The sequence below is a fragment of the Coturnix japonica genome, chromosome 12 (assembly GCF_001577835.2).
Source record: "Coturnix japonica isolate 7356 chromosome 12, Coturnix japonica 2.1, whole genome shotgun sequence".
NCBI lineage: Eukaryota > Metazoa > Chordata > Aves > Galliformes > Phasianidae > Coturnix > Coturnix japonica.
The window spans coordinates 15,729,578-15,757,429 of record NC_029527.1 but is presented as its reverse complement, the minus strand read 5'-3'; the positions used below and the strand labels follow the sequence as shown (position 1 = coordinate 15,757,429).

Here is a 27,852-nt window from a genome sequence, read left to right as displayed (position 1 = left end):
TCTGCTGTTGTTTCAGCTGCACAAGCAGCAGCCAGGGAAGAAGAAGAGGAACAGAAGATATTTCAGGCAGCCGCCAGGACTGTAAGGATCAAACGGGCTAATTTGCACGTGACCTGTCCCCATGATGAGATAAATGATCACAAAAGCTTCCAGTAAGAGATGTCTATGCCAGCACTGCAGCACTAGGAGATGAAAAACATTAGCAAGACAGAGGAACGCTATGCAACGCCTCAGCTTTTCAGCTAAGTGCTGAGGAGTCCTATTTCTGTAATATTTTAAATAACAGTGAAACCAGTGTCTTAATTCTGGAGCACGGTGTAATCAGTGAGAGCAAAGAGAATAATTAAACCGTGTGCAGAGGAGATTAGCTGCCTGTGAAGTAATGACTTCGGAGCACAAAGATGATGGGTAAATGACACCCGTGAAAGTTCTCAGAAGTCCTCCGGATTAGAAGCTGGGAGTTGGATGCTGTTCAGAAACAAACTGTCATTGCAACTGCTTCATTTAGTCTCCAGAGAGAACATAAGAATATAAATCTTGCTGATGGAAGTGCAGAAACAAGGCAGAAAAGAATTCTAGGAAAGCAGGCGATGAGAACGAGTGGGCACGATACATCAGAAAGCTGTCCCAGCTGATGGGATTGACACAGCCAGAATCCCACGGCTTTAATAAGGGCAGGTTATCTTAGCAGACTGCTTTGGGCTCCAGAAGGCAGCAGCATTTGGATACCTGGATTCTGCTGCCGTTTCACTAAATTGCTTTGGACATTTGAAAGGAGAAAGTGATAATTACTTTGCATTCTCATGGATGTGTTACTGCATGGGGCTGGGGTCACTGCATTAAAGGAATGGTTACATTTTCTGACCCCGAAGCAGTGAGGGCGACTTGATCTTATCATTGAATTTGTATGCTTTTATTTTCCTGCACTCTGCTGGTTTTCTAAGCACATCACAGGGCAGAAGGGACTAATGACACTAACTGCAATGCATGACTGTGGAGACTCCCAGCACCGTCATTTTAACACTCAATACAATTCCATAGAGCCCATAGAGCTCGGTGGTATTCCTTCCAGGTACAAACACACAAACAATTGTGTGCCTTCTATTTTATATGCTGCTTTTTGCTGCATAGTCCCCACTTGTACAAGGAAAATGATATTAATTGTATGCAATGAATATCCCACAGGACGAGTAAGGATTTCTCTCAGCACAGCAGAGGATGCATTTTGCTGATGGTCCTGAACAGAAGTTTCCACACAAAGTGAAGATTTTCATGTTGGAGCACCAAAATCTTCAATATCTACAGTGATCCAAGGGGAAAACTAAAGGAAACAAGGTGAGTTCCTGTTCTCTGATGCAGAAGGTATCGACAGCTCAGAACTGAGACAGGTCCGTCACCATCCAACTGGTGCAGGATCCACCTCATGCTCACACGTTCCCTGTGCAGTGTGTGGTGATCTCAGTGCTGTGGGTTTATGGCGCACAGCGCTGCGCCCCGCTGCTCCCCCAGCCGCTCCACATCTAACGGGCAGCAGGAGCTCGGCGCCGCTGCCCCTTTAAGAGGCGTATAGTCACATGACTGCGGCTGCCACGTGGTCTTCCTGCCAATATGGCTGCGCCCGCGGCCGCCCGCCTCTCGTTCCTGCTGCTGGGGATCGTGGGCGCCGTGAAGGACTCGGCTCCCGGCGGGAGCTGCGGCTGCAGCGGTAGTCGCGGCCGTGGGGATGGGCGAGAGGCGGCGGCGCGGCGTTACTCGGCGGCGGCCAACGGTGACAAGAGTTCTGGGCGCGGGCCGGTGAGCGGCGGGCGGCGGCTGAGGGGGGATCCAGGGCGCTCTCTGAGGGGAGGGGGGAGGCTCAGGGCCGCGTTCTCAGGGTGTCAGCGGCCCGACACCACCCAGCCCCTGAACCGCGACCCGCTGTGCCACACCGTTATAACGTCACCGGGGATGGTGACTCCGCCGCTCCCCGGGCGGTCCGTGCGGGTATCACCGCTCTATGGAGAACGAACTGTGCCCCATATCCGGCATATTAACACCCAGTGCCCCGCTGAGTGAGCTGTGTTCGGCCGTGGGAAACGGGGTGTCGAGGGGAGCAACGAGCAAATGTTGGTGTTTCGCTGTGGGCCTCATCGTAATGCAAACAGTCTGTGCCCGGCCCAATGGGTGATGGATGTTTGTCGGCCTCTGCTGTTGGATTTCTGCTTCCGTAGTTCAGCTGTGATGCTTCTTAAGGATTAGTTCCTTGGCGTTAGATATCTGTACTTCAAAGCCGGATATTCAGTAACTGCTTAATTGATATTGTAAGTGTTCCTTCTGGGTGTGATATTGCTGCAGAAATGTATAGTGCCACATTCCACCATGTGCTGAAGAACGCTGTCAGGCACCTGAGCCCTGCACCCTGTGTTAACACCAAACATGCTGATGTTATCTTGAAGCTGATAAGGGAAGGTTCTGTTTCCAAACAGGAGGTGGAGCTGTGAAATGTGCCTTGCTGGAGCCTGATAGTCCTATGGAATCAGTGATGGATGTCAGTCTTGGATGGGCTGTCTGTCAGGTCTTTCTGGGTTTTGGAGATGAATTCTAGACTGTAAAGAATGAGTTAATGTTTCACGTCCTTTCAGACAGTGATTCTCTGGTGAGATTTCAGCCTTGCTTTGAACACTACTACAAGGAGTTATTTTAGCTACAGTGCATTGGAAAGAGTTTAGAAGGAAGTGGTGAACTCTGTTCCATGTTGTCATTCCCGAAGGCCTAAAAAATGTAAGCAGACTTATCCTGAAAGCCCTTTTATGGATTCTTTTACAGACTATCTTTAGGTGCTTGGATCCTTCATAGTGGAAAAGTGTATATGAGGACACAGTTAGCTTTAAATGTAGCTAATTCAAAGGAAAAGTATTTGTAGTGTTTCTCATAACTCCGCTGCAAGTTATGTGAATTTAAGTGTTGCTGGGTAAGACTTAAGTGGAAGAAGATCTTGGGAATGCTTGGGGGAGAAAGAAAGCAGGAGGATAGTTCTTCCCTAAGGCATTCACGTTGATGAGTTGGGAAACATCTTGGCAAGCTGGTAGCACGAGCACTCAAAACATTACCTGGGGAGGCTTTACAGAGCAGTAGCTGTCACTTGTCATTCTAACAAATGCTTCTGAATGGGACGGTGGGGGGGGGGAGGGGGGTGTTATGTATTGTGTGAATGGCTGTTGGACAAAAAAAGAGTTTGATCCACCTGTGGTCTTCAGAGTGGTCTTGGGAAACACCTGCTGTATGGGGACAAGACCTCTGGGGCATTTACTTTCTGAGAAAGGTGGAGGGAAATTTTGTTTCCCTGGAAAATGGATGGAAGATGTTTTATTGAGGCAGTTAAAATGTTTTTTTACTTTTGCTCTTTACTTCAGAAGCCCGAGGCCAGTCATCCAGAGTGAAATGTATTGATGTGAAGGTGTCTCCTCTTTGGCCCACGCTGCTGCAGGTGTTGCCTGCCTGCCTGCCTGCTAGCAGTGTGACTAGTGATCAAATGCTGCAGGTGCTTCTTGTGAAATGGAGTCCCATAAGAAGTTGATATGCAGACATGCAGGCTCTGCTTGCCCTCAGAAAAGTGCCTGACAGTTCTGTAATCTCGGGTTTCTTCACTGATGACTCAAGTCTTCCTAGGAATTCAGTAAAATGTAAAACTACTTATCTAATCATGAGTAAAAATTTCTCTGTTCTGTACTGCTTCTTGGCTCTTAATACAGTAGGAAAGCATGTTTTTGCTCATTTATCCTGGGCAAAAGTTCTGCATTGCCCAGACTAAATGTAGGAAGAGCTACAAATGGGATTTTTGCTCTCTGTTTAAGTTCTGTCTTACTGTTCCCTTCAAGCAGTTGGTGACTGAGATGTCAAGACTGTCATTTTGTTGCGTTGTTTTCATCAGGTGCTGCTCTGAGCACAGGGACCTCCAAAGATGAGATAGAGGGGGAATAAAACCAATAAGAGGCCTTTCAGTCTTACATTTTCATAACTTTTTGATGTTAACTGTTTCCTCTGTAGATGGTTGCTATTCCAGGAGGAGTGTTCACTATGGGCACCGATGAGCCTGAAATACAGCAAGATGGAGAGTGGCCTGCAAGAAGAGTCCGTGTTAGCAGCTTTTATATGGATCAATATGAGGTCAGCAATCAGGAATTTGAGAGATTCGTGAATTCTACTGGGTACCTTACTGAGGTAAGGTGGAAGAGTAAAGTCTCTTCTCATTGTTGTCTATGTTGGGAAAAACCCTATTTAAAAGCTTTTTTTTTTTTGAAGGACATCACAATGTAGTATTGGGATTTGCATGATAGAGTATTTTGGATATAGGTAGGAGAGATGGTATTGTCTTGCTTTGTTGCCTAGGAATCTATAAGGACATGAAGATAGATGAGTACTGTTACTTTTTGTGTCTCGATATCTAAAATAAATCTTTTTTTCCAGTGTAACTGAGGCAGCCTGGGTGAAACTAACAGATGGCTGAAGGTGTCTATATAGATTTTTTTTAGAATCATAGAATTGCTCAGGTTGGAAAAGACCTTCAAGATCATCAAGTCAAACCACAACCTAACCATAGTACCCCAATTCTAACAGCCCTCTGCTAAATCATGTCCCCGAGCACTGCACCCGAACAGTTTTAAGCGCATATGGGGATAGTGACTCAGCCACCCCCCTGGGAGCCTATTCCAGTGTTTAATAACCCTTTCTGTATGGAAGTTTTTCCTGATATCCAACCTAAACCTCCCCTGGTACAACTTGAGGCTATTTCCCACCTGTCACCAGTGAGAAGACACCAAGCCAGCTCTCGCTTTAAGAACCTTTCAGATAATATTGAAAGAGAGCAACGTTCCCCTTCAACCTTCTCTTCCCCACACTAAACAGCCCCAGTTCCTTCAGTCTCTCCTGATAAAGCACATTCTCCAAGCCCTTCACAAGCTTTGTTGCTCTTCTTTGGACTTGCTCCAGCACCTCAATGTCCTTTTTGTACTGAGGTGCCCAAAACTGAATGCAATACTCAAGGTGCGACCTCACTGGTCCCAAGTATAGGAGGAGGATTACTTCCCTTTTTTAAAACCTTGGGGTCCAAGAACATCTTTGTACTAGTACAACAACATTATTAGATCTTTTTTTCCTTATTTAAAAGGAGCAGGGATGGAGAGATTTGAAAAATCATGTGATTGTTGAGGAATCTGCTGGCTAGTTCATTGCAGCTACTTGATAACAAGCTGAGTGGTAGGAGGTTCTTCTGCCAAAAGAAGATGTAATAGCAAGTATAATAATGGTTTCATGCAGAGTACTGAGAACAATGGAATAAGAAAGAATATGCTAAAGTACCTGAGAGAAAGAAGCTACCTTTGTATGAGGCACTGATCTTTCCTGACAGCTAATTGTTCCTACACAACTTTCAGAAAACCCTGTCAAATGCTTAGGCAAATAAAGGCATGGGTAATGATCAGGTCTCAAAGGAGACATTTTACTGAGTTCTTCTGATAAGCTGGTTCTCATCAGGAAGACAGAATCCTTATAGATAGAAATAGTGCTGTAGAAAAAATCAGCCCTTCTTCTATGTTTTTGGTTTCATTATGAAAAAAGGTTGTGTAACGATTTTGAGTTTGAACAGGACTTGTTTGTTGCAAACAGCAATATGTCCTTGAATGTTAGATTATTCATTGTAACATATTAAAGCAATTGGGGCAATTGGAACTGCATTTTTAATTAACAGAAGTGGGGGGGAGGGGGGGGGAAAACAACCCAAAAAACATTTGCAGAAGCTCTTTGAGCTGCCATCTGTCCAGTGACTGTTAAGAACAATGACATCCTGTGATACAATGCTGCCTTTCCATTCCAAAACAAATTCTTTGAAGGACAACTCAAAGTTACTGTTCCTTATTCTTGATAGAATAAAGCTCTAAATGCGACTGGCATCTTGAGAATAGTGTTTGTTCAATAATATGATCAAATCTTTTGTTCTTTCCATAGGCAGAGAAGTTCGGCGATTCCTTTGTGTTTGAGGGAATGCTGAGTGAAGAAGTGAAGGCTGAAATCCATCAGGCAGTGAGTAATGCAGCAGAGAAAATCCTGCTTGGAAATCACTGGGGTAGATGTATTGGCAATTATAGCAACAATGTTTAAATTATGGTCTTTCCAAACCACTACACAAAAAGGCAATGTTTTCTTCTGGAGGAGAAATGAATTTTGGCAAAAAAACCAAACCAAAACAAAAACCACCTGAGTTTGGTAGCTAAAAAAGAAGGGAATTGGTACATGTTATGACAAACAACTGAGAGCAACAGGGTTTTTGTACTGAGTCATTTTCACCAACATATTTTTTTCCTTGCAATGGATAGTGTGGTGTACAGTTGTAATTATACAGAGGTGAAATAGATGGAAAGCCAGAAGTTATATAGGAAAGGCTGACGGTCAAGATGCTCGCCAATGTTAAAGCTCACTGTAGAAACTCCACGCAGGAGCAATCTCCAGAAGGAGATGCTGCCTTAGTGGTGGTCAGCCCTTAAATGGGAGCTAGGAGAGGTGGAGCCATCTCCACCCCTTCTGGGAGCACAGCTGAATTACCTTCACCTTTGTTCCTGTGGCTGACCTGTCACTTCCCTCAGATGGTTAATCAGAGGTTCAGGCTGTGATTAACAGTTTCCCATACATATGGTAATTTGGAGTAATCAGTGTTGATAGTTTTATATAAACTAATTTCTTGATTGAGGGAGTATGTTGGTAGAGTTTAATTTTACTTTGTGTGAAAGGAGGAGGTTAATTGAAACCTCTCATCTGTGCTGTAAATGATTATGGCAAAAATGTGGGATTTGCTTTTCTCCTTCATGGAAAGAAAGGTTTTGAGAATAGTTATTGTATTTTTATTGAAAATGACCATTTGTGTACTGTGAGATCTGAGATGGTTCAGTCGCCAAATACAATTGGTGCTGAATGGTGAATAAATACAGCTGCAATCATTCCAGCTTCGTGAGAGAAAATTCAGCTGTCAGTGTGGAGGAATTCTTTTTCCTGCCTTAGTTCCACAATTCAGAAATCTCTAACCAGGCGTTCTGCTGAAAGAAGTAAATAAACAAAATTCCAGTGTAAGTTCAGTCCTGGCTACTGGTATAAACAAACACAGTGTTGGGAGCCACTTTACTGGGTGTGTCAGCCAGATCCTAAAGTATTGCCTGTAGTGCTAACAGAGCCAGCATTATGCCAGAGAACTGGAACTGAGCCCACACTGGTCTTTTCGGCTGCCTTACTTTTAATGAGCATTTTCTGTACTTGTTTAAAGTAAACTTTCCAGGAGCTGCCTTTTTGCTGTGTTTTTCAGTATTTCTTATTAGGTCATTTTGCAAGTTACTGGCATAGAAAGCATCTTTGAAACAGACACGGAGAAAGATTGTACTGATTATTTTGGTGAAGTGCTCTGGAGTGCAGTGACTGCCTGCCTTGCTTGGCACTTCATGCTGTTGCTGTAGGCAAACTTTATCTCACAACATTACAGTGTTATAGAGCAGGTAAAAAAGTAAATGCCTTTTTTTCTGCCTCTTACTTGCTTGTCCCCTCACCAGCTGCATACCGTGACATCCAACTTTTGGGAAGGCATTTATTTTAGCATGGAAGAGGTGTCAGAATGCAGATCAGTGGTGGGGCTGAAAGGAGAACTTAGTCCTTTGTTGTATAGGCTTCTGCCTGTCACAGCTCTGTCTTTTTGTTGTTCTAGGATGTGTTTTGTTTGAGAGACTATAATGTTGAGAGTACTGTACAGAGGTTGGTGGTTTTCTTTTTTCTTTTTGCCTGTGACAGCACAGTATTGTAGGACAGAACAAGCAAGCATTCTTCTGTTGCAGGGAATAGAAGCATCATCTATGTCGATGCGACTTTAGAATGCAACTCAGTCAGACTGCTTCTCAAACACAAGTTGTGTGAGGGTAACGCTTATCCTCTCTTACTGAAACTAAGAGATGTGCATTGGCAGTTTGCTATGCATTGCTGTCAAGAAACGTTGCTATAGTCAACTGGCAAGAAACTAAAATGTAGAAGCTTTACAGCTACTGTGCAGGGATTCTAATGGCTCTGCAGAAGCAAATCCTTCCTAGAGATCTGCAAGGGGAGCTGAACCACCATCAGAAGTACCTGTAGCCTCTAGCTTGTTAGATGGCCCCTGAAATGTTTCAGTTTTACTGGTACCAGAAGAGGGAAAAAGATGAAAGGAATCTAACTCTATTTAAAAAAAAAAAATAGTGAACATATTTTAAAATTTGGCAGCTGCAGTATAACTATTAAAATGTGATTAGAAAAAGTATAAGCAGCATGAATTTGGTTTGCTTCAATAAGCTGTTATGATCAGCAATAGAGAAGCCTAAGGCTTCTTTGTCCAAGTGTACTTGAGTCAGCTGGTAATATGAAGCACGGAATGTATCTTCTTGAACCATAACCATCATCATGAAGAGTAGAAATAAGCTAGAAATGTTTAAGTGTCATCTGTACTGCACTAAACTGGTGGGGAAAATGACTACTACTGCTTTGCCTTAATGGCTTAGATGTGGTTTGAGGCTGTTCTCCAGCTGAAGAAAAGCAATATGGGTGTGTATTTTGTGAGTAGGGCAAAAATTGGGAAAAGGTGGAAGTGAAGATATCAAACTGAATGTGTTTGTGTCCGACAGTTTGTGATAATAGCAGAGTTGGGGAGGGGGGCATGGGGGACGGGAGGGGGATTGTGGTGATATCTGTCTGGGGTTTTGCTCTGTTTGGGCACCTAGACTTCTCCGTATGTTAAGCTGGATGGTTTTGTTGTAGTGCCTGAAAAGAAGCAGGCAGCTCCAGCAGCACAGAGGTGGGGCTGTGAAAGCTGATGCAGAAGCAAGCCAACTTAGCACGTAGAGCAATTGTTGGAGCTTTGGGTGTGCGTTTCCTGAAGGTGAGGTCTCCCAGATATCTACTGCTGAAGAATGTAGGTTGGACCTAACCCTTCTCTTGAAGGAAGCAGTAAAAAGGGGTGTAGCAACCAGCAACTGAATTGTTCCAGGCTTCTGAAAATGCAGGTTTTAGTTATGGCCTCTTAAGTTTGCTGTGGTAATGTGGCAGAAAGTAGAAATGTAGCATGGTCACAGATGTAGGTGATGCTGACAAAACTGGCACTGACTTCTTGTAGGATTTTCTAGGCAGAGGGAGGGCCTTTGAAACCAAAACTTCTTGCGTGGGCTTGCCTGTTTCAATAGCTTCACAAACTAGAATAAAACTTTGGACTTGCAAGGTAAAAACATCTGCTAATTTACTGCATCTGTTACATGTTTTAAGTCATGGTGTTTCTTGGATACTTGGTCTTCAGTGTAAACGTCATAGATAGAGTGCAACCATCTGAGTAGTCAGAAGGCTTTTTCTTCCTTGTTTTTGGAGGAGTGTGGGAAGGTGGATGGAGAAAGAAGACCTCTCAAAACTTAGAGATGATGTTTATTGGTGTTTTATGATGAGACTACTTGCCTGACATCTTATCTCCATGACTGAATTAAGGAGGAAGTAGAGAGGGGAAATCCTTGGCTGGTGCTATTATTCCATTTGTATGGGAATTCAATGCATCCTGGGGCAAAGATCATGAAGGCCGTGTCTGCCAGATGAGAAAGCAGTGAGGTGTACTTGCCCATGAAGGGATTTAAGAGCTCTCACAAATAATTGCAAGAGTTCTTGCTTGCTGTGCAGCTACTATGAAAAAGGTAAACAGAACAGCACTTACCAAGGCTGGAGCACAGCGTACATCAAATTTGCTCACTGAAGAGTTGTGGGAACATTTTAATCCTTGGCTTCTGGAAGATAGCGAAATTAATTTTTGCCTTTAGGCCAGATGGACTCTGCAATAAAGAGACCAAGTGCATCCAAATCTGCATTCTCCATTTATTTTCAGGTAGTGCTTAATTTATGATCTAAGAATGCAATGAAATCAGTTTGCTGGCAGACTTGAGCAAGCACTATTGAATTGGAGTTCTCTCAGTCTAGAAGTATTGGATGGTTTTAATCCCATTTTGTTTGGAATCTCTGCAATAGTCTCTCTGTACAAATTTACTCATTTATAGCAGTATCTCTAGAAAATGAGGAAAACATTGTGCGTTTCAGGATTAATTTGCAATATTCATTTGCAGGAGGGGATAGCATTCCTAGCATTCACTATGGACTTGGAAAAATGTACCTCTTGTCAGCTTATGTTAACACACTGTGGCGTGGGGGAAAACGGGTAGGGTTTGGTATCAGTTCCTGATACTGTTAAGATGTCAGCATATCTTCTGCTGAAGCAGAAGCTGGTAATCATGTCGATTGGTAGTTTGAGTCACCTCTACTGCAGCTGGCTCTTGCATTCTCAGAATCCTTTCAGAGGAAACTGAAATTAAAGGAAGAGATGGGTGAGCACCTTCTTGCAGGCCTCATTGCTTCAGAAATCCCTGCAAGAAGCTGATGAGGTGGAGCTGTGGAACTGTCGGTCTCTATTTTCTTAAACTTGATCTTGAAACTAAAGAAAGAAGGAAATTAACCAGTAATATTGGATTATCTTTATCGGTATAAACTTCAGCTTTAAAGCTGGGTGAAGCTCTTGCCTCAGGCTTTAGGTGTAGCTGTGTGCAAACCTCGTTCTTAAGGCTTATATTCATTTGGTTATTGGAAAAAGTGACCAGCTGGAGTGCAAAATTAGATGTTGGCTGAAAAATGAGCTTCCAAAGATGGAACTCACCAGGAATATCAGCTCCTCAAAAGAAGCTTCTGTGGATTCCAAAACTTGCACTTAATCAATCTCACTGGATTTTAGTATCAAAGAATTCTGGCTATTTTTCTTGGAGAACTGAGACAGCTTTGAAGTATTGTGCTATTTGAATGAGATTCAATAACCTTTCCTTATGTGAAGGAAAATGCCTCTTTGTAAAGGTAGAGTGTTCTTTTCCAGTTAAATATGAAATCTTGTCACTAACTGGCTTTAAAATACATTTAATTCTATGAAGGTGCCTCACTTCATTTTTGCATTGCTGCAGTTTCAGACTTCTTAAAAATGATGCAAACAATATCAATACTTAGTATTGAACAAGTACAAGTAGCCTTTTTGCTTCCATTTCTGAGCTCATGTGGGTGGCTAGAAACCCTAGAATGAGAACAGATTCTTTAATTACAGCTTTTTGTGGAGCTGGAGATTTGAATTGATATAATAAATAGTGTAAGATCTATGGTAACATTATGGGTGCTGGTAATGTCCAGGATGAGTTACCATGGGGGTGGGGGGATGCCTCAACTACTCCAAGCTACTTCATTGAACTTAATTCCTAATGTGGTGGAGAACTTGGCAATCAAGTTTCAGTTCAGGTTATGTACATAATTACAGAATTGGTTCTGTTGCAGAGCATTTTCAAGTACAGGTATGAATGATAGCTGCAGCTACCGGTGCAAGCTGGAAAAGATCTCTTCTTTGTCCTGAGCCTTGAGTCCCTATTCACTTTCTCACTATTTACATTTGTGATGTCTCCCTGACTCAGTTACAGCTGTTTCAATTTAAACACAAGCCTGTTGCTATGGGGATGATGTACTGCATAGAAATAGGTCATGCTTGTGCCGTTTGCAGCGTGCTGATAAAAAGGAGAAGCAGCACCACAGACTGGCTGAGGCGAGCAGGGTGTGTGTGTCTGCCAAAGGGCTTTGCCTTGTCTTTGGAAAGTGGCTTTTCAGTCGAGTGGGAGCCACGGCACAGCTCCACCTGTTTAAACTGCCCCTTGTTGTGTGTGCATTCTGAGCTTGACTGCAAATCTTTGTGCCTTCCAGTGGTTTCCCTGTGATCCTGAGCGGGATGTGAGGTGTCAGCAAGCAACCAAAGCATTGGTAGGTGGATGTCAGCCCTGAGCAGGGCCTTGCTAATGTGGCAGCCCAGAATAGCTGCTGCCTGCTGATGTCTGGCACTGCTGGGTACTGATCTCAGGGCTCTGCAGATCCAATTGAAGCCACAGCCCACTTTGCAGGCAGGTGCAGGTAATGCTACCTGCACGCAGCAGGAGGTTCTGCTGCAAGGGAAGGAGGTGCTGTGATAATATATGCCTGGGAGCTGCATAGAGGCAGTGGGAGGCATCTCTGCCTGAATCTTAACCAAGGGAAGGTTTTGAGGGGTACAAGGAAGATACGCCAATACTACACAGATAATAGGTGTAATAGGGCTTGTTGCTTGGGCCTAACCTAAAAAGATTTCTGTGGTTTCTGAAGGGAAAATGCCAGTGACTCATCTGTTTTTCAGTATGCTCTAAACTTTTATTTCTTAAACTGCTTGCCCTACTAAAAATGTTAAATTTTCTGTCTTCTGTTCACCTCTTTCCTCAGTAGTTGATAAATCATCTGCACAAGGTTTAGGATATGGCATAAAGGAAGAAAAGTTAACAGGTTTGTGTAACTATATTTGATGATAAACAAATCCTCAACCCAAAATGATATCCTTGACTGAAAAACTGCTTCTACCTCACAGTAGTAAAGACGTCCACAACACTGGGTGTATTTCTCAGAGATGATGCTTCTTAACGTCCCTGCTTCTAGCCCATGCACATGCTGCTTTTGTAGCTAAGAGGATGCTTTTGCAAATTAAAGTTGTACTGTGCTTCTCATACATAAATGTGATTAGAAAGTAAAATTTGGGGCTGAAGTGAGGCTTGAGGTGAGGGGAGGCTCCTTGCAAAGTGCCCAGTGCTGTGTTAGCCCAAGATCAATACAGATGTTTTCATGGCTGCTGGCTGTGGTTGTGTTTTATGTGGGAAATGTTCCTGCTGTTTCTGCACTGCCAGGAACATGGTGTGATGCTGCTGATGAAAATGACTTTGCTGATGTTTCCCTATCCGGTAATTTTTGGAATTTTTCTTCAAGACAATTGTGAAGTTGTCAGAAAGTCACCAGTTAATGGAGCAGTTAAAGTCAGGATATCACAGCCTACCTTGATAAGAAAATTGAATACTTAAAACTTCTTAACTTTAATGCAAGCTGATAGTGGGAGTGTAGGTTTCAATTCAGCAAATTGCTTCATTTGAGTGGAAAACTTGTAGGTTGGAGTAACCTATTGATCTTCATGGTGTTATTGTATGTTCTTGTTTCTTCAGTGCTAGGAGCCCATGATAAGCAGCACAGTGAGTGCCTGAAGTTTAATCCTGAAGCAGAGCTGGATAATGCCATGTTTCCCTCTGGGTCAGACCAGAACAAGAACGAGTTTTTCTGCTTCCAAAATGCACTTTGCTACCAGAACTGCACTTCCTTATGCATCAAGGCTGCAGCGCAGCACCAGAACAGTCTTGTTTAACCAGTTCTGTTACAAGTGATAGCTGTGCTATAAAGGGGGAATCAGTATAGAGCCGACATCCTCTTCTGATTCAGTTTCTCTTCAAGATCTATTCAGCAGCGTTTGCTGCTGCTTTTTCAAAGGGAGTCTCCTGCCAGTCCACGGAGCACACTTAGGAGCAAGGCATGAGAATGTGGAGCGTTATGAAAGGAGCTAAGCTCATTAGTGGTAAGGGAGAGCTTTGCTGTGTGAAATGTGATGTTGTAATGTTACTAATTAGCTTTCCCACTAATTAGATTTAGAGCAATTAAAAGCTTTGCAGACTTCTGAGAAGTTTTTGAAAGGGCTGTAAATTTCAGGTACATTACTCTCTTTTGGAAAGAGTATCCTGGCACATGCTCAGTGCTGCCAGCATCTGACTTAAATTAGTTTCCGCTTAATCATTGGCTGCTGCATGCAGTCTATCACTCTTGTCAGTGTCCTAATACTCTGTAAGTCCTCTGAAGGTACTGGCGGCCATTTGGTGTTCAGTGAAGCAGAGCCAGAAACAGAAGATGTGCACACGCAGTGCTGTCATGCAGACAGAGCGTATTTTTTTTCCTGTTTAAAATAAACCATTCTGATCGCAAGCATCTGGTTTTACTTTTGCACAGTGAAAGTGTTGTCTAAAATTAGTCTTCTGCAGGTCAGGTCTTTGCAGTCACCAAAAAGTAGCAGTTCAATTAATGAAATGTTGTATTGCACTCAGTGACTGTCAGGCTGGAATCCTACTCCTCATGTTTGTATTCAGGGAGAACTTTCAGCAAATAGAACTGTCTCTCTCTTCTTTTCCTCTAAGAGTTGGCAAATTCTGACCTGAGATTCCTGTCCTCTCTTAAGTGCAGACTAAAGCTCAAAACAAAGAATTAGATAAATCAGACTAGTGTTAAGACTGTTGTCTGTAGTATCTGTTCATCAGCTCGGCCACTATGAGGCTTTGGATAGCTCTATGAGAGCTGAATATCTGAGATGAAGGAAAGTCCCATTTGGGGTTGAGTGCTCAGTAACAAAGCTGTAGTTTCTAGTGAGAGATGAAATACTTTAGTACCCCCTCCCTCCCAAAAACAAAGCATGAGAGCCTCTAATTGTAATGAGTGTCAATATTTTTGTCAGTTACTGAACTACAGTTGTGTGGCTGATACCAATTTGTTTGCTCCTCATGCTGGGGAGATCAGAAACAAGATCTTTAAGAAATGTCACTACTTTGGTACCTTGGAAGTAAACCTAGTAGGAGAAATCCTTAGGTGAGTGTATTCCATGAATACTTCCTTAACATTGCAAAGCCAAAATGGAGACTTCTGGTCACAGAACTGGATGTTTGCATTGTTGCACAGCATTCTGTTCACAAGCTCGATGTTGCTCAGTAAGCTTGCTTTTAAATACATGAAGCTTCTCTTCTGTATCTCTCCCGTCTCCACCTTCTGGAAGCTGACAGCAAGTACTTCAGATTCAGTTAAATTAGCTGGGAAGCAGAAGTGTTCCAAGACATGTGTTTTGACCCTTGCTGAAGGATGTCCTCAGGATTTTTAGCTATTCTAAAACATGGAGTCCGGGGAGAAAATAATTGGGATGAGTACACTCTTCAATCTAAAGCTGTTTTTTATCTCTGCAGTGTGTGTCAGACCAAAATCAGGCAGGAGGCTCATTGGTCTGAATGTACTGTGGGAAAAATATTGTGAAAGGATTGAGTAAAACTGTAATATTCCAGATGTTTTTCAACTGCTGCCACTTGAGATGCATTTGACGTATCCTTTCAGAAGAATTATACACGAGAATTTCAGAGAGGACAGGCTGGTCCACTTCAGGAGCTGTGCTGAAGGCTGTGCCTTCCCAAGGAATAAACCCTGGCTTAGATCAGACATGCAGGTGAGAAAATCTGGGAAGGTAGGAGAGACAGCCAGGAGGCAGCACTGCAGGGAGGTGTGCTCAGGGTGCCTGCCTCTTACATGTGTTTGGGTGGTATTTCCTCTGTGTGATCCATACCTTTGGTTATTTTTTGGCCAGCATCATTGTAATGTGGATCCAGTGATCATTTTTCTTCCTCAGAGGTGATTTGGAATGTAGTACGTAAACTAGCTACAAGCAGAGTGTTGAGTTAAAGCTTTACAGCCATTTGTTATTGGATTTGTTTCTTTCGGAATAGTCTTCAGCTGGGAATTCTGGACATCTTCCTTGTCCATTTCTGTCTCCTTTCAGGTTGCAGCTGCTCCCTGGTGGTTGCCTGTGAAGGGAGCCAACTGGAGGCAACCCGAGGGTCCTGGCTCCAGCATCCTCAGCAGGTAAGGTGTAAGTGGCCATTCAGTTGTTGCTGCTTGCTGTAAATATGCCTGTAAATGTGTTACCTGACTTGGACGCTTACTTAGGTGTCAGTGTCCTCATTTTTGACCTTTTAAATTCCTTCTCTCACTAGGCAAATGACAAAGAAATTGACACTAACTGCTTAACTAGTTGAAGTTTCACAGCTGCTACTGGAAATAGCCAGACTCGCTAGCCTAGATCTAGTGGATGTTGGCATGGTTTTGAGTCCCCTAAGGACAGGGTTAGGTTAGTGTAACATCATCTGATAGCTGAACTGCTTAGTAACAAGTCCATTGTCTCTTCCCCAAGGGCAATGAAAATTATCTGAGGCAAAAATAGAGATAATATCAGGAGGCATTGTTAGGGGGAGATTGAGAAATTGAGGTCACAGTCAGCACATAACAGCTGGAAAAATGCCATGCAAATCTTGCCTTGCAGAAGTATAGTACAAATTTAGGCTGGTGCAACTGCTAGTGAACTTCTGTATGAAAGCAGTATCCTGCTTCCATAGATGTAGACAGACTTGTTAAAACAAGGCAGAAAAGAGAAGTGAATAGGAGTTCCTCTTGATCAGTGTCCTCAGCTCTCAAACCCTATTGGTCTGTCAGAGGCTTGGATGGATTGATCCTTGTGACAAGAATAACTGGGCATTCATTCTGGAAAGAGAGCATAGGGTTCCAAGTGCAATCCTGGAAACAAACCAAGGGAAAGATGGGAGCCTTTCTGTGAACTGTGGGTTGCCTGAAGCACACAGAGAAAAATACTTATCTGTTAAACTTCTGCAGGTGACTGTTTCCTGGATTGGGTGCTGCAAAAGATCGTGTTGCTGTCTCTCAAAAACCCCACTACTGAAAGCAAATAAAGAACCTGCAGCAAAGAGAGGAGTGTACAAGGAATTGAACAGCAGGCCCGATTTGCCATTAAACTGCAATGTGTATTTACCTATCAAATCTTAGTTACTTGTTAAGATACTATTAAGCAAGCTGAGAAATGGGTCCTGCTGCAGTCTTCAATTACCTTTGGTGTCTTCCCTTGGGATTCTGAGCATTTCCCAGAAGGCAGCGACTCAGCAGCTCCTTGCTGGCTCTTCAGTGCACCAGGTTTCTGACATGAGAGAGTGCAAGCTACACCAGACATGCTGCTGTAGAGCTGTACATCAAAGCATGTTCTTCATTCTGTCTGATGGTTGCATTACCCATCCAGCACCTACCAGTAGCTCTGCTTTTCTTTAAACAGCTTATTTTCTGTGGAAGTAATTTAGTAACTTGTCCAGTTCTAACTGAAACACCAGAGCTGTCAACTTTCTCAGTGTTCTGTGGCCATCTCTTCAGAATTTTGGGGAGTGCCTGTTTTGCATTGCTATGAAACCTCCTGCTTCTGTTGATGGCCTTGTCCTGTTTGTTTTACTTTCCAGGATGGACCATCCTGTTCTTCATGTGTCCTGGAATGATGCTGTAGCATTTTGCACATGGGCAGGGAAACGATTACCAACTGAGGCTGAGTGGGAGTACAGCTGTCGAGGGGGCCTTGAGAGAAGGTACCTGCCACTGATGTCTCTTATCTTGTTTAAAACTGATGGTTACTAGAAAAGAAGTTGAGAGGTTTTAAAGCTGAGAGGTTTTTATCTTTCCCTCCATGTTTCTTTTGTATAGTGGATGCCTCTATGGTAAATATAATGCAGGCTTATTCTGAACATATTGCTTTATACCACCTAAGATGTGTAACAAAAAGTGAACGCAAAGAGCCCAGGAGGAGGAGATGTGATACAAAGCCAAGGCTGAGGGTTGCTGTTATTGCAGGAGATGGGAGATAAAGCAAAAAAGGTTTAGTGTCAAGGCTGCAAGAGTTGTGAAAGAGCTTGAGAAGTAATTATGTGTGTTGCTTCATAACCTTAGGATCAGTGGCTACCTTTTAGGTGATCGTGGGCTTGGGGAGAAGGGGGAGATCAAGTGAACAACAGTTCTATGTTCTGAACTACGTGCTGCGCAGGGCAGTGCTAGCAAGGGCTGCCTTTCCCTCCTCCAGATACAAACTGCCCTTGTAGAAGCCTTGTTATTCTTTAAAGACTTCATGCTTTAAAGATATTGGTACAAATGGAACTGGAATACAAGCAGCTTCCCCCAGGGTAAGGTGGTATGTAAAAGGGTGGATAAGGTATTTTATTAAAAAGAATAAAACAAAAGTTTGACAACTGTTTTTGTGTCTTTTAATAGACTTTTCCCGTGGGGCAACAAGCTTCAGCCAAAAGGTCAGCATTATGCTAACATCTGGCAGGGAGTGTTCCCTACTAACAACACCGCAGAAGATGGATACAAAGGAACTGCACCGGTAAGCGTGTCTCCAAGTGAATTACCATATGGAAATTAACTTACTCTTCCTAAAATTGAAGTTCGTGTTTAACATAATGAACGGTGGATGTTTTCCATTTCTTTACTTTCACCTTCAGATTTTCAAGTTCCAATATGTTTCACTGCAGGCCTGAGTATTACCAAGGGATACGTTTTAAAAGCTTAATTGAGAAGTAAAGATTACCTCCATTTTAACTTCTAGTCCTTCTCAAGCTGACCTCTTTTCCCCATTTCCAACCACTTCTAAGTCAGATGCTGAAGTTCTCTCATGCCTCTACTTTTGGCCTCACCATTTCTTAGCTCTCATTTTTTTGGTAGGTGTCCCCAAGCTACAGAAATTGTACTGTAAAAGAAATGCAGCTTCCTTTTTTGGAGCCTGTCCATCAGAGCAAACAATAGGGTGGGTTGTTTTTTTGTTTTTTTTTTTCCAAGATAGGAATGGAATTAAGTGGCAGTTTAAAAGTTTAATCAGTGAAGAAATCTGTGTGTATGAGCTGACAGCCATTCTTGCTTCTCCTAGCTGGGGAGAGGGAATCTAGAAGTTGTGAGAATGAGCGCACAGTTTGGAATGCTGATGCCATGTGCGGTTCTGTGTTTGTTTGTCAGATGATGCTCCTCTTCAGAGGATCAGTCAGCAAAATTGATGAGGATATGCCAGGTGCTGTAATGTAAATAGTGCTGAGAACACTGCGGATCATAACTGTTTGTTCTTCAGTTCTGTTTCACTGAGGTGGAGTAAGCGAATGTGTTACAGTTCTGTGCTGCTGGTTTGTCTGTTTTTGAGATGTAAAGGTGGAATTCTTGGCAGAAATCAACGTGCCTTCAGAAAACTGGTTTTCAGGTTTAAAAACCTGATTCCATGTAGAATGGTTTAAAGAACTGGCCGTTATTTGTCTTGTATAGGTCACTGCGTTTCCTCCCAATGGTTATGGCTTGTACAACATTGTGGGAAATGCCTGGGAGTGGACATCTGACTGGTGGGCTGTTCATCATTCAGCAGATGAAGCTCACAACCCTGTAAGTATATTACTGGCACACATGAGGGCCCAGCTCCCTCCTGCTACTCGGGTTTGGTTGCTGATTAGAAACCTACTCTTCTTTGCTCCTCTTTGTGTATTGCACCACAAGTCGTCAGCGCTAAAACAGCAGTGCAGTATTGCAGTTTCATTTATTTACTTGGCCTCTGCCATTGGTTAGGAGTTGAATGCTTCCAAACTGACATCAAGTGAAACAAGCAAAGAATTTGCCAATGCAATGGAATAAATGGGAGCGGGGGCATTTTGGTACAAGCAGAGCTATTTATTTTTTTTCCAGGTGAGAACAAACCATCCTGGATTATTTTAATGGATTCTACTAGATCACTTAATGCTGAGCATGTAACAAAGCTGATGTTTATGGAGAGAAATAGCCTTCTGGGCTTTAAAGGGGTTAATCTTTGGTTATCTTTATGGCAGCCAGTGGAAGAGAGGCCCAGCAGGGTAAGCTTTATATTTGGGGTTTGTTGTACCATATCTCTCAGCAGATTCAAGCTCTAATGTTACATATCCTCTCTCATTTATCTAGGGTGACTAAATCTGAGAAGTGAACTGCTCCACTCTCACAGTACTTTTTTTGTTCAAATACGGTTATCTCTAATGAGAAAACCAGTTAAGCCTCTCTGGGCAGAAGCTATCTGTTTCCTGCCAGATTTGAGTATCCCCATGCTGTGGTCTTGTACATATTGTCTTTGTCTGGTATGCTGGGCATAATCACAGCCCTCTGTGGGAAGTCAGTAGCTGTAAGCAGCTTGAGGAACATGTTAAACTTTGGTCAGTACATTGCAGAGCTTGACATTCTGCTGTTAATTCAGGACGATGTTGCCAGCATGAGACCCACTCTTGGGTCTAATTGCACAAGATCTGTTCTAGCAGTTTCAGTGCACTGATGGAGACCTCTTAACATACCAAGCACATTGGTTGATTCTAGGTTACTTGTATCCCAGGAGGGCGCCACAGGTTCTTTTGGTAGTTTAAGCTGTGGATCAGATGGTGCATTTACATACATCTCCCCCAGTGACTGAACTGCTTTGACTGTAGCTTTTTCCTTGCTTGGTGTTTAAAATTTGGGCGGGCTATTCTCTAGCTTCTGTTTGCAGGCAGTCTTCAATAGCTTAGAAATAGCTGAAAGCAAACGAAGATTCAAGAAGAAGCCTTGAATAGTTAGCAGAGTGCAGATGTGGATGAAAGTGAAGAAGAAAGTTAGCAAACTTCTGTGTCAGAGTAGGTGAGTATTGATTCAGTGCAACTTACGAACTCAGGGTAAGAGGAAGCAAATAAGTAGCACTGAGATTTTTGTTGCAGACTGTGGCAGCTGTGATTTGTGCCAGGAAAGCTTCTGCTTTTCCCCTCTCTGTGCCTGGCACCAAAGTATGACTATGGACATGCACTACCTCAGCGGAGCAAGAAGGACCCTGTACCCGTCCCTACTCTTTCAGAGACAAACAGCATCCGTGTCCCTGGGAAAGAATGCAGGTCTGGTAGTTTGCAGCACATTGCAGTTATCCCTGGGCCTGTTCATCTGTTGCTCACTTTAACAGCCACTTCAGTTTTGGCCACTTGTCTCTTCCTGCTGTGTTTATAATATTGGTGCAGTAGTACTTTTGCATTAAATGAAGGTGATGGTGAGAAACAAGTGTTATATCTGACTCAAGAATTTTGCTCTCTATTAAACTCAAAAGGAAAGTATTTAACCATTGGGTGTTAACAATTTTGTTTTTTAGGTTTTTCAGTTGTAAACAAGTTGTCAGGATATGGTGTCTGAGGCAGGACCCCTCCAGTGTGAGTTCTGAACAGTTCTCCTGATGAAATGGAAAAGGAAACCGAATCTCATAATGTGAAGACATGTCCCAGAATAGCCAGGCTGCAGAACCTTCTGAGACATTAGAAATTATTAGCACTGTTAACTATCAGTGCCAATCTTCCAAGTCTCTCCAGAGTACAGTTCAATGTAACCCATATATGGAGTATGTTCTTTTTGCCCGGAAGGTGGATTCCTTCAAGAGGGTCAGAGCTTAGTGAAAGTTTCTTAACACGTTTGGTCCATCTAATATGCTGTTTCCAGGTCATCCAAATGGCTGCTAGGGAGCACGGTGATGCACAGAGCCTTTGTAGAGGAGCTGAGCTGCGTTGTGGAGTAAAAGACAATCACTGGCTGCTTTTCACAGAACTTCCTCAGTTTTGTGGCCAACTGTTCACCTTGAGCAGTTTGGGAGCATTATCTACCCAGAGGATACTGTTTCACAGTAACGGAGGTTACTGGAGAACACTGTATGAGGTTTTTGCAGTGGTAAAGCATATCAGTGCTGTGATCTTGCTTCAGAAGCTGGGGGAGGGGAGTTCAACTTAATTTCTTTGTTATCAAATATCTTCTGCCAGGCCAAAATTGAGTATCATAAGTTATTTGTAACTAACAGAAAGAGCTTGGGCTGTGACCATTTTCTTTAGTTTTCATGCTTCTTCAGTTTGCTGCCCCATCACAATGTGCTCCAGCAGTTAGAGCTATGTGTCTGGACATCAGCCCTCCTTTTGACCCTCAAATAGCACACCTCTTAGTTTAAGAGTCACTTCAGAGCTCACAGCAAAGACCAAAGCTTCGTATTTGAGTTTCGTTCTGTAATGGGAAATCCTGTTCAACAGCTCCATTGTGTTCTGGCTTGTTCTCCTGGCTTTTTTAGGTCAGTTTTCTCATGGCTGGGTGTACCCTGGCTTCCCTGAAATGAGATTAACAGGTTGCCTGAGTTGATTGTGCCCACTAATGACTTAGAGTGGGGAACAATGTTACCTATATGCACTTTCTGGGAAAGCAGCATCCAGAGATGTTGAAAAAGAGGAAACCTGCCCAAGGGGAGCAGCCAGGCTTGGAAACCAGCAGACAGTGTGTGGATGTGCTTTTCCTTGGATATTTGTAGGATGTTAAATGTAGGAGTAGGCCAGTTCTCTTTCTGTCGAATTTCCTATAAGCCTTTACAGTAAGTGTGAGACCTCTGACGTTCCGGTGTGGTAAATCCTCAACATGAAGGAAATATTTGCTGCAATAGCTGCATTCTGTTGGTCAAGGCATGTCCTTCATGCCTTGCATGCAAGCACAGCACCCTCATGATACGTCCTGGATGTGTGGGCTGCCTGTTGGGCATGAGAAGAACAATAATTGGCACATCTTATTTTGTTTTAACTTATTATGGTACCTTTCTATGGTTTGTCTTACATCATATCCATGCTCTGCAGCATTATTTTCTCCTAACTGCTAAAAACTGAGTTAATATCTTTCTTGCAACCTGCATTTGTTGGTTATATGTAATGGCCTTAGCAGAAAGTACAGGCTTTTTTCTTCCTATATTCTTCTTTTTCTCCTTTCTTGATAAGGTTTTGTATAAACGATGTCAAATTTTACACATCCTACTGTCCAGTGAAGGCTGTGTCAGCTTGTGCCTCAAGTGAATGGCTCTTTGAAGCCTGTGATAAGGAAATGTTTTGATTGCACATCAGTGTAATGTAGACAGAAAAAAAAAAAGTCATGCAAATTAACTGAGAGGCAGTTAGATGACTGTGCTATATTCTAGGTTTGCCTTGCTGCTTTTCTAACAAAACAGATTTTCTTGATCTTGTTGCTTTTATAGGACATATTCTTGTGGCTTCCTCCTGAAAATAGATTCACAGTGCACATGGACACTAAAAAGCTTATAGGAATGCTTGATGTCAACAGTGCGAACATGGAGGATGGCAGCAGTCTCTAATGTTAAGCAGTAGATGAGTGTAAGCAGTAGATGGGTGCAGTTGTAACTGCTTCACAGCTACAAGGAACCATGGGGGAGAATTGCTCACCTGCTCAATAAACATTCAACAGAGCTAGCAGAAGTGTTATCATGGGAGCCCAGTGTCTCCTTGAAGTAGTGGGCCATTATTTAGAGTTGGAATTGAGGAGGAATAGTGAAATAACTTTGTTAAAGCTAATCTAGAGCCAATTTCATAAGCATTTGAAGTAAATCACCTACATTACTCTGCAAATGGACACGCAATTGCAGAATTGTTGCTCATAAACACGGTGCTTTCTGCAGACCTTTTTAGCTGTCACAAAGCTGCATAATAACAGATGTAGCACACAGCAATGGGAGCTGTTACAGAATGTCTTGCAGCACAGTCACTTGTGCTTCAGTCTGCTCTTTGGACTGAGAAGGCAGTAAGCACCAAATGTTGGAGATTACAGCCCTTCATATCTGTCTGGTCACAGATGCTCCAAAGAAATGTTTATTTGACTCACTGTGGTGGGACTGATGAGAGTCTTATTTCACTGATACTGCAGGCTGGTAGGTGAAAATATGTGATCTTAAGAAAAGTAAAAAACTACAGAATATTAACTGCTTTTAAAGCTTTTTGGCTTGGGCACACTGAAGGTTTGTGTACTCAGAGCACCTATGGATGCTGTGCTCCATCTCCCTGCTCTCACAACTTCTTACCCTTCACGCTATGATTGGCAATTGCTGTCCCTGTGAGTGCTAACGGTGTCCTCTCCTCCACAGAAAGGGCCCTCGTCCGGGACTGACCGAGTGAAGAAGGGTGGATCATACATGTGCCACAAGGTACTGTGAAACAGCCAGCTGCACAATTAATCCTTTAGCCAGGGGGTTGTTAGCAGTTTCTGCTTTCTACTCCCATTCTCTTCATTTACGATGTTATGGCTCTAACCTGAAGGTTCTGCTGGGCGGCTGATACTTGACCTCATCAGAAAACTGAAAACATCCTGCATAAACCTAGATGAATATTTCTTTTTGTTCTACTGGGTAGTGCTAGTTTTCCTCTGGAAGGAGACACAGATGTCTCTGTGTGGCAAAAAGGAAGTAAGCATAGATACTGTTGGCCAGAAAAACCGAAGCTCCTCAAGTTCTGACTTGCATGGGAAACTGAAAGCAGCTCGTCCAAAGTACTGCTTGTTCAAGAGATTCCAGCTCTAGATAAGTCTATCTTTCTATAATGCAGAGCTCAATGTGAAACTCAATGTAAAAGACAGGTGACCTTTCATCATCTGGAACTCAAAACCTTTTTATCACCAGGGCTGACCTGACAACCTGGAAAGTACCACAAACTTTCAATGCAAGTTTTAACTCAGTGCAGATTTCTAAGCCTGAGTCTGAATGCACACAGTGTCTTTGGTGGGACAGTAACATGGCAGCTGCTGGTGCTTCTCATGTACCATGGGATCTGAATAAGCTATAGGGGTCGCTCTGTTCAGTCTCATCCCACTCCTTCCTAGAAGATGGTTTTGGATCTTGGAGGACTCCTAGCCCTGACCTTATTTTCCAGTTGAGAACTGTTGAATTAGCTGTGTTCAGATTGGTCGGCTTGGAAAGGAGTTGGGTTGGCACACAGCACTGTATAAGTGTGTTTTTAAGAATTTAAAAATTTTAAGAGCCTCCAAAGGATAAATTACCGATGTGATTGCCAAGCTGTGCTCTTACCCCAAGTGTCTTCATGAACGTTTTCTGATGTTGGGGAGGTTACTGAACAGTTCAGAACTGAAGTTGGTAAGAAATATTATTACATCCTAATTAAAATACCTATTTGCTATAAGCAAACGATCTTCTGTAGAAATCAGCAGGGATTCATTCCAGTTTGTCAGGGTTAAAATAAAAATACCACTTTTCAGTATGGGTAACTGTACTTCCTCAACTGTTGGATGTTCTTAAGGAATGACTCCTGACCCATGAACAATACCAAGTGTTTGGAGAGGGGCAGCTCTTTTGGCTTGATGGCTGACTGGAAATCCGGGTACAGCCACAGAGGAATAACTACTGTGGTGTTTTGGTTTAACTGAGAGTGGGAAACACAGAATAGGATCCACAAAGCTTCTTTCATGAACATGAATCATGTATTAAACTGTTCACTTTGCACTGCAGAAAACACTCAAGTATTTCTCATTGTCACTAAAGCTGTTCTGTTCCTTTTTCCTTTTCAAAGTCTGAAGCTGGGAAACCATCCTCATAATTAAATTAAATATTTATACAGTGAGATCCTATTTTCTACACCGATTTCCTTCTTAGGTGAAATCAATGTCAGAAGTTAATTAGTGGTTTTGATTAAATTAACACTTAAATAGACTCATCTTTGGTGATGAATAATGTGACCCATTTTAAAGGCTTGTGAAGATTCTGGTCTGTCCTGGTGTATTTTGTAGGTGATAAAACTAGGCTGAGTATCAAGACAAAAATCCAAGTGCTATTAGAACAAGGACTTCTTATTGGTTGCCTGAAAATCTACTTAGACTGCTTGCTGTTCTACCTCTTAAAGCTGACAAAGGTTCCAGCATGCACCTTTCAGCTTCCAAATCCTAATAGTTTGCTGCTGAAGTTGAGGGCTGGACCTCTCCAGCACGAGGTTGGAGCAGCATTGTCCCTTCCTGCTTAGGCTGCTCAGTGTCAGTATCTGAGCTAGAGAAGAATGGGGTTTTGATCATCTCCTTAGATGGAGAGAACTTGGTGCTGACATGGAGGAACATGGTGGGCTTGCTGCCTCTGCAGGGCAGCATGGTGCAGTGCTGTCTGCCTGCTGTCATGGTGTCACTGCCCTCAGAGCTGTACTGAGGCAGTCGCTCAGTAGCTGAGCCCAAATTCCTCAAAGGATTTGGATTTAAAGGGGGGAAATCCCCAACAACGAACTGCCAGCCCTTCCTTCCCTCCCCAGCAGAGTGAGGCAGCACTTTGTTTTATTAACTTGGCTGCTCCAGAAACGTGGTTCAGAGCCTGACCGTGTGCTGCTGACCCAGCCTTAAGGAGATGGCGCTGCCTGTTGGAGGCTTGGCCAGCAGGGAGGGCTGACAATGAAAACCCTGAACCACGTGTGTTTTAGTGGGGCACAGCTTGGGTGGATTATGCTGGGATGTCCCGTAGCTGTACAGCCACCCCAGCCCTTCTGGTAACAGCACCACTGTCCTTCCTTGCTGCAGTGAGCAACTGCTTCTGAGCAGCCTAACCTAACATAGCTGAGCATTGAACCTGGTGGTTTTGTGGGGTTTGGAAATCGCCACGATTAACGGCAGATAATTAACAATAAATATCACTGAATAGCATTTATTTTTTTCCCCAAGGAGCGTAATGAAATTAATGTGCAGACACGTGACCAAGTCTGCCCAGCCAGGCAATGTACAAAGCACCTCACAGCCCAGTGTGTGCATCTCACTATAAAGACTGCTGGCCTCACCTTATTCAGTGGGATCAATGCAATGCAATTGAATCACTTCCTCAGTGGTTTCATTTTAAACACATTTTATAGCTGCTGGTCCAGATTATATTTCAATTACAAATATCCTTTAAGTCCTAACCATACTGGGGAAGTTGATGGTGGTCACTTATGCTTTTGTTGGAGCAGGATGTGTTATTAGTGCCCTCTGATGCTAGCAGAGATCTGGCCATTCAAACTATTTTTGTATTTGTTGTGATTGCTCTCATTATGTTGATACTTACCTTCCTTCTATCGCAGTGACAATGACCTGCATCAGTTCATGGCCTTCCCAATTGTGTTTGAAATGATTTGCTCTATCACTCTTAACAAGCTTTTGCCTGAAGTAACACGAGATGAGACCGGTTCTGAAGTGATCTTTGTCCCTCTTTCTCTCTAGTCTTATTGCTACAGGTATCGTTGTGCAGCCCGCAGCCAAAACACCCCTGATAGCTCTGCTTCAAATCTGGGCTTTCGCTGTGCAGCAGATGCTTGGCCAGACCCACAGTGACCAGATGGGCTGCACTGCACTCAGGGAAGATGCATGCAGTGTCACCTGCTGATATGAGAGAGAATGGAAGATCTTGTGCTTAAGGTTCCTGTTGGGCAGGAGAACTCCAGCACTCACCAACGCTGCTTGTAGCCCTGTATGCCTATGTTTGAGGCCTGGACTTTCATTGTGACCAAGCTTCTTAGAGGTACTGCCTTCAGTGAGAGTAGCTGGACTTACACAAGCACAAACCTGAGCAGAAACATGCAGACTGTTTTTTCAAATGGTAACTTGATTTAGTAGATCCTTTGGAAAAGTTCTTTAATGATGTTTGAGTTTCCACGCTCAGATCCAATAAGGATTCACAGACTCCTGGATAGCTCTAAAAGAAACCTGAAGCAGTTACTGCTTCCATAACCTTGTAGGAGACATGTTTAGAAAGGAGACAAAGATGACACAGGGACAGTTAGTGCAGCTGGTGTATTACATTCCAATTGCAGTGAAAATCAAATCCAGCTTTTTGGGGTGCAATGCTTACACCTCTTTATGGAAGAAGTGCATTCTGCTACTGGGGGGGATAATCATCACTAAGATTAGAAATGTGTGTATTTGAATAAAATATCGGGATTTCTTTATGCTGAAGACTTCATTCATGGAAAAACACTGACAACTTGCTTTGTATTTCTCTTGGCTGGGTTGTAGCCTTACTTTCAGAACTGTAAATGTAGCATAAGAAACTGAGGCGAATGAATGATGGCTAGAATAGAATTCATTCAGTCAAAATATGGCAAATGGAACTATGGGCCCTAAGGTCTAATGAGGTAAATTAAGAAACTGTTGTCTGTTCCCCTGTACAAAACAAGCACCAAATAAAACAACCTCTCCTTGCTTAAAAGAATGGTAGCAAGGAGAAGGGTGGTGGACTGAGAGCTACCTCATTTTGGGATCTGAATGTATTTCAGTCCAGACACGAAGCGTTTTGCATCACCGCTCACGTGAAGATGGTTCCTGGAAACACTGTTAGAGCAGGGCTGTGCTGGAGCCTTCACAGGGAATGGCTGTGCTCTAACACAGCTGTGCTCGTGGACCTGTTACACAGCAGTGTTGCTGACCTCTATCAGGCCATGTAAGTACCTGTGTTAAATGGACTGAACT

General features: G+C 43.1%; 1 protein-coding gene across 9 annotated transcripts; it reads left to right on the top strand.

Annotated features, from left to right (window-relative positions):
• On the top strand, positions 1–27,626 carry SUMF1 (sulfatase modifying factor 1). 9 transcript variants are annotated; one of them, XR_001558006.2, is made up of 12 exons: positions 1,570–1,794; positions 4,027–4,200; positions 5,983–6,057; positions 11,791–11,847; positions 15,512–15,594; positions 17,028–17,150; positions 17,827–17,941; positions 18,865–18,978; positions 20,096–20,223; positions 20,301–20,471; positions 23,516–23,575; positions 26,608–26,658. XR_001558006.2 is itself a non-coding variant. In XM_015875321.2 (10 exons), exons 2-10 carry the CDS (start codon positions 4,027–4,029, stop codon positions 26,716–26,718), a joined length of 912 nt encoding a protein of 303 aa, XP_015730807.1. In that variant the 5' UTR covers positions 1–1,335; the 3' UTR covers positions 26,719–27,626. The 9 variants fall into 9 exon arrangements, 4 of the variants coding, with proteins under 4 accessions (XP_015730807.1, XP_015730806.1, XP_015730804.1 ...); XR_001558008.2 differs by adding an exon at positions 19,276–19,439 and having other exon boundaries at positions 1,571–1,794; positions 20,096–20,471; XR_001558007.2 differs by adding an exon at positions 19,276–19,439 and having other exon boundaries at positions 1,571–1,794; positions 20,083–20,471.
• The last annotated feature ends 226 nt before the right edge of the window (positions 27,627–27,852 follow it).

What these genes read in the sequence shown, in the direction of transcription:
- SUMF1 (XM_015875318.2), top strand. Translation starts at nt 1,609, where the DNA reads ATGGCTGCGCCCGCGGCCGCCCGCCTCTCGTTCCTGCTGCTGGGGATC. An exon ending in AGAGTTCTGGGCGCGGGCCG is followed by an intron (nt 1,795 to 4,026) that starts GTGAGCGGCGGG and finishes TTTCCTCTGTAG; the next exon opens with ATGGTTGCTATTCCAGGAGG. An exon ending in GGCTCCAGCATCCTCAGCAG is followed by an intron (nt 15,595 to 17,027) that starts GTAAGGTGTAAG and finishes TTTACTTTCCAG; the next exon opens with GATGGACCATCCTGTTCTTC.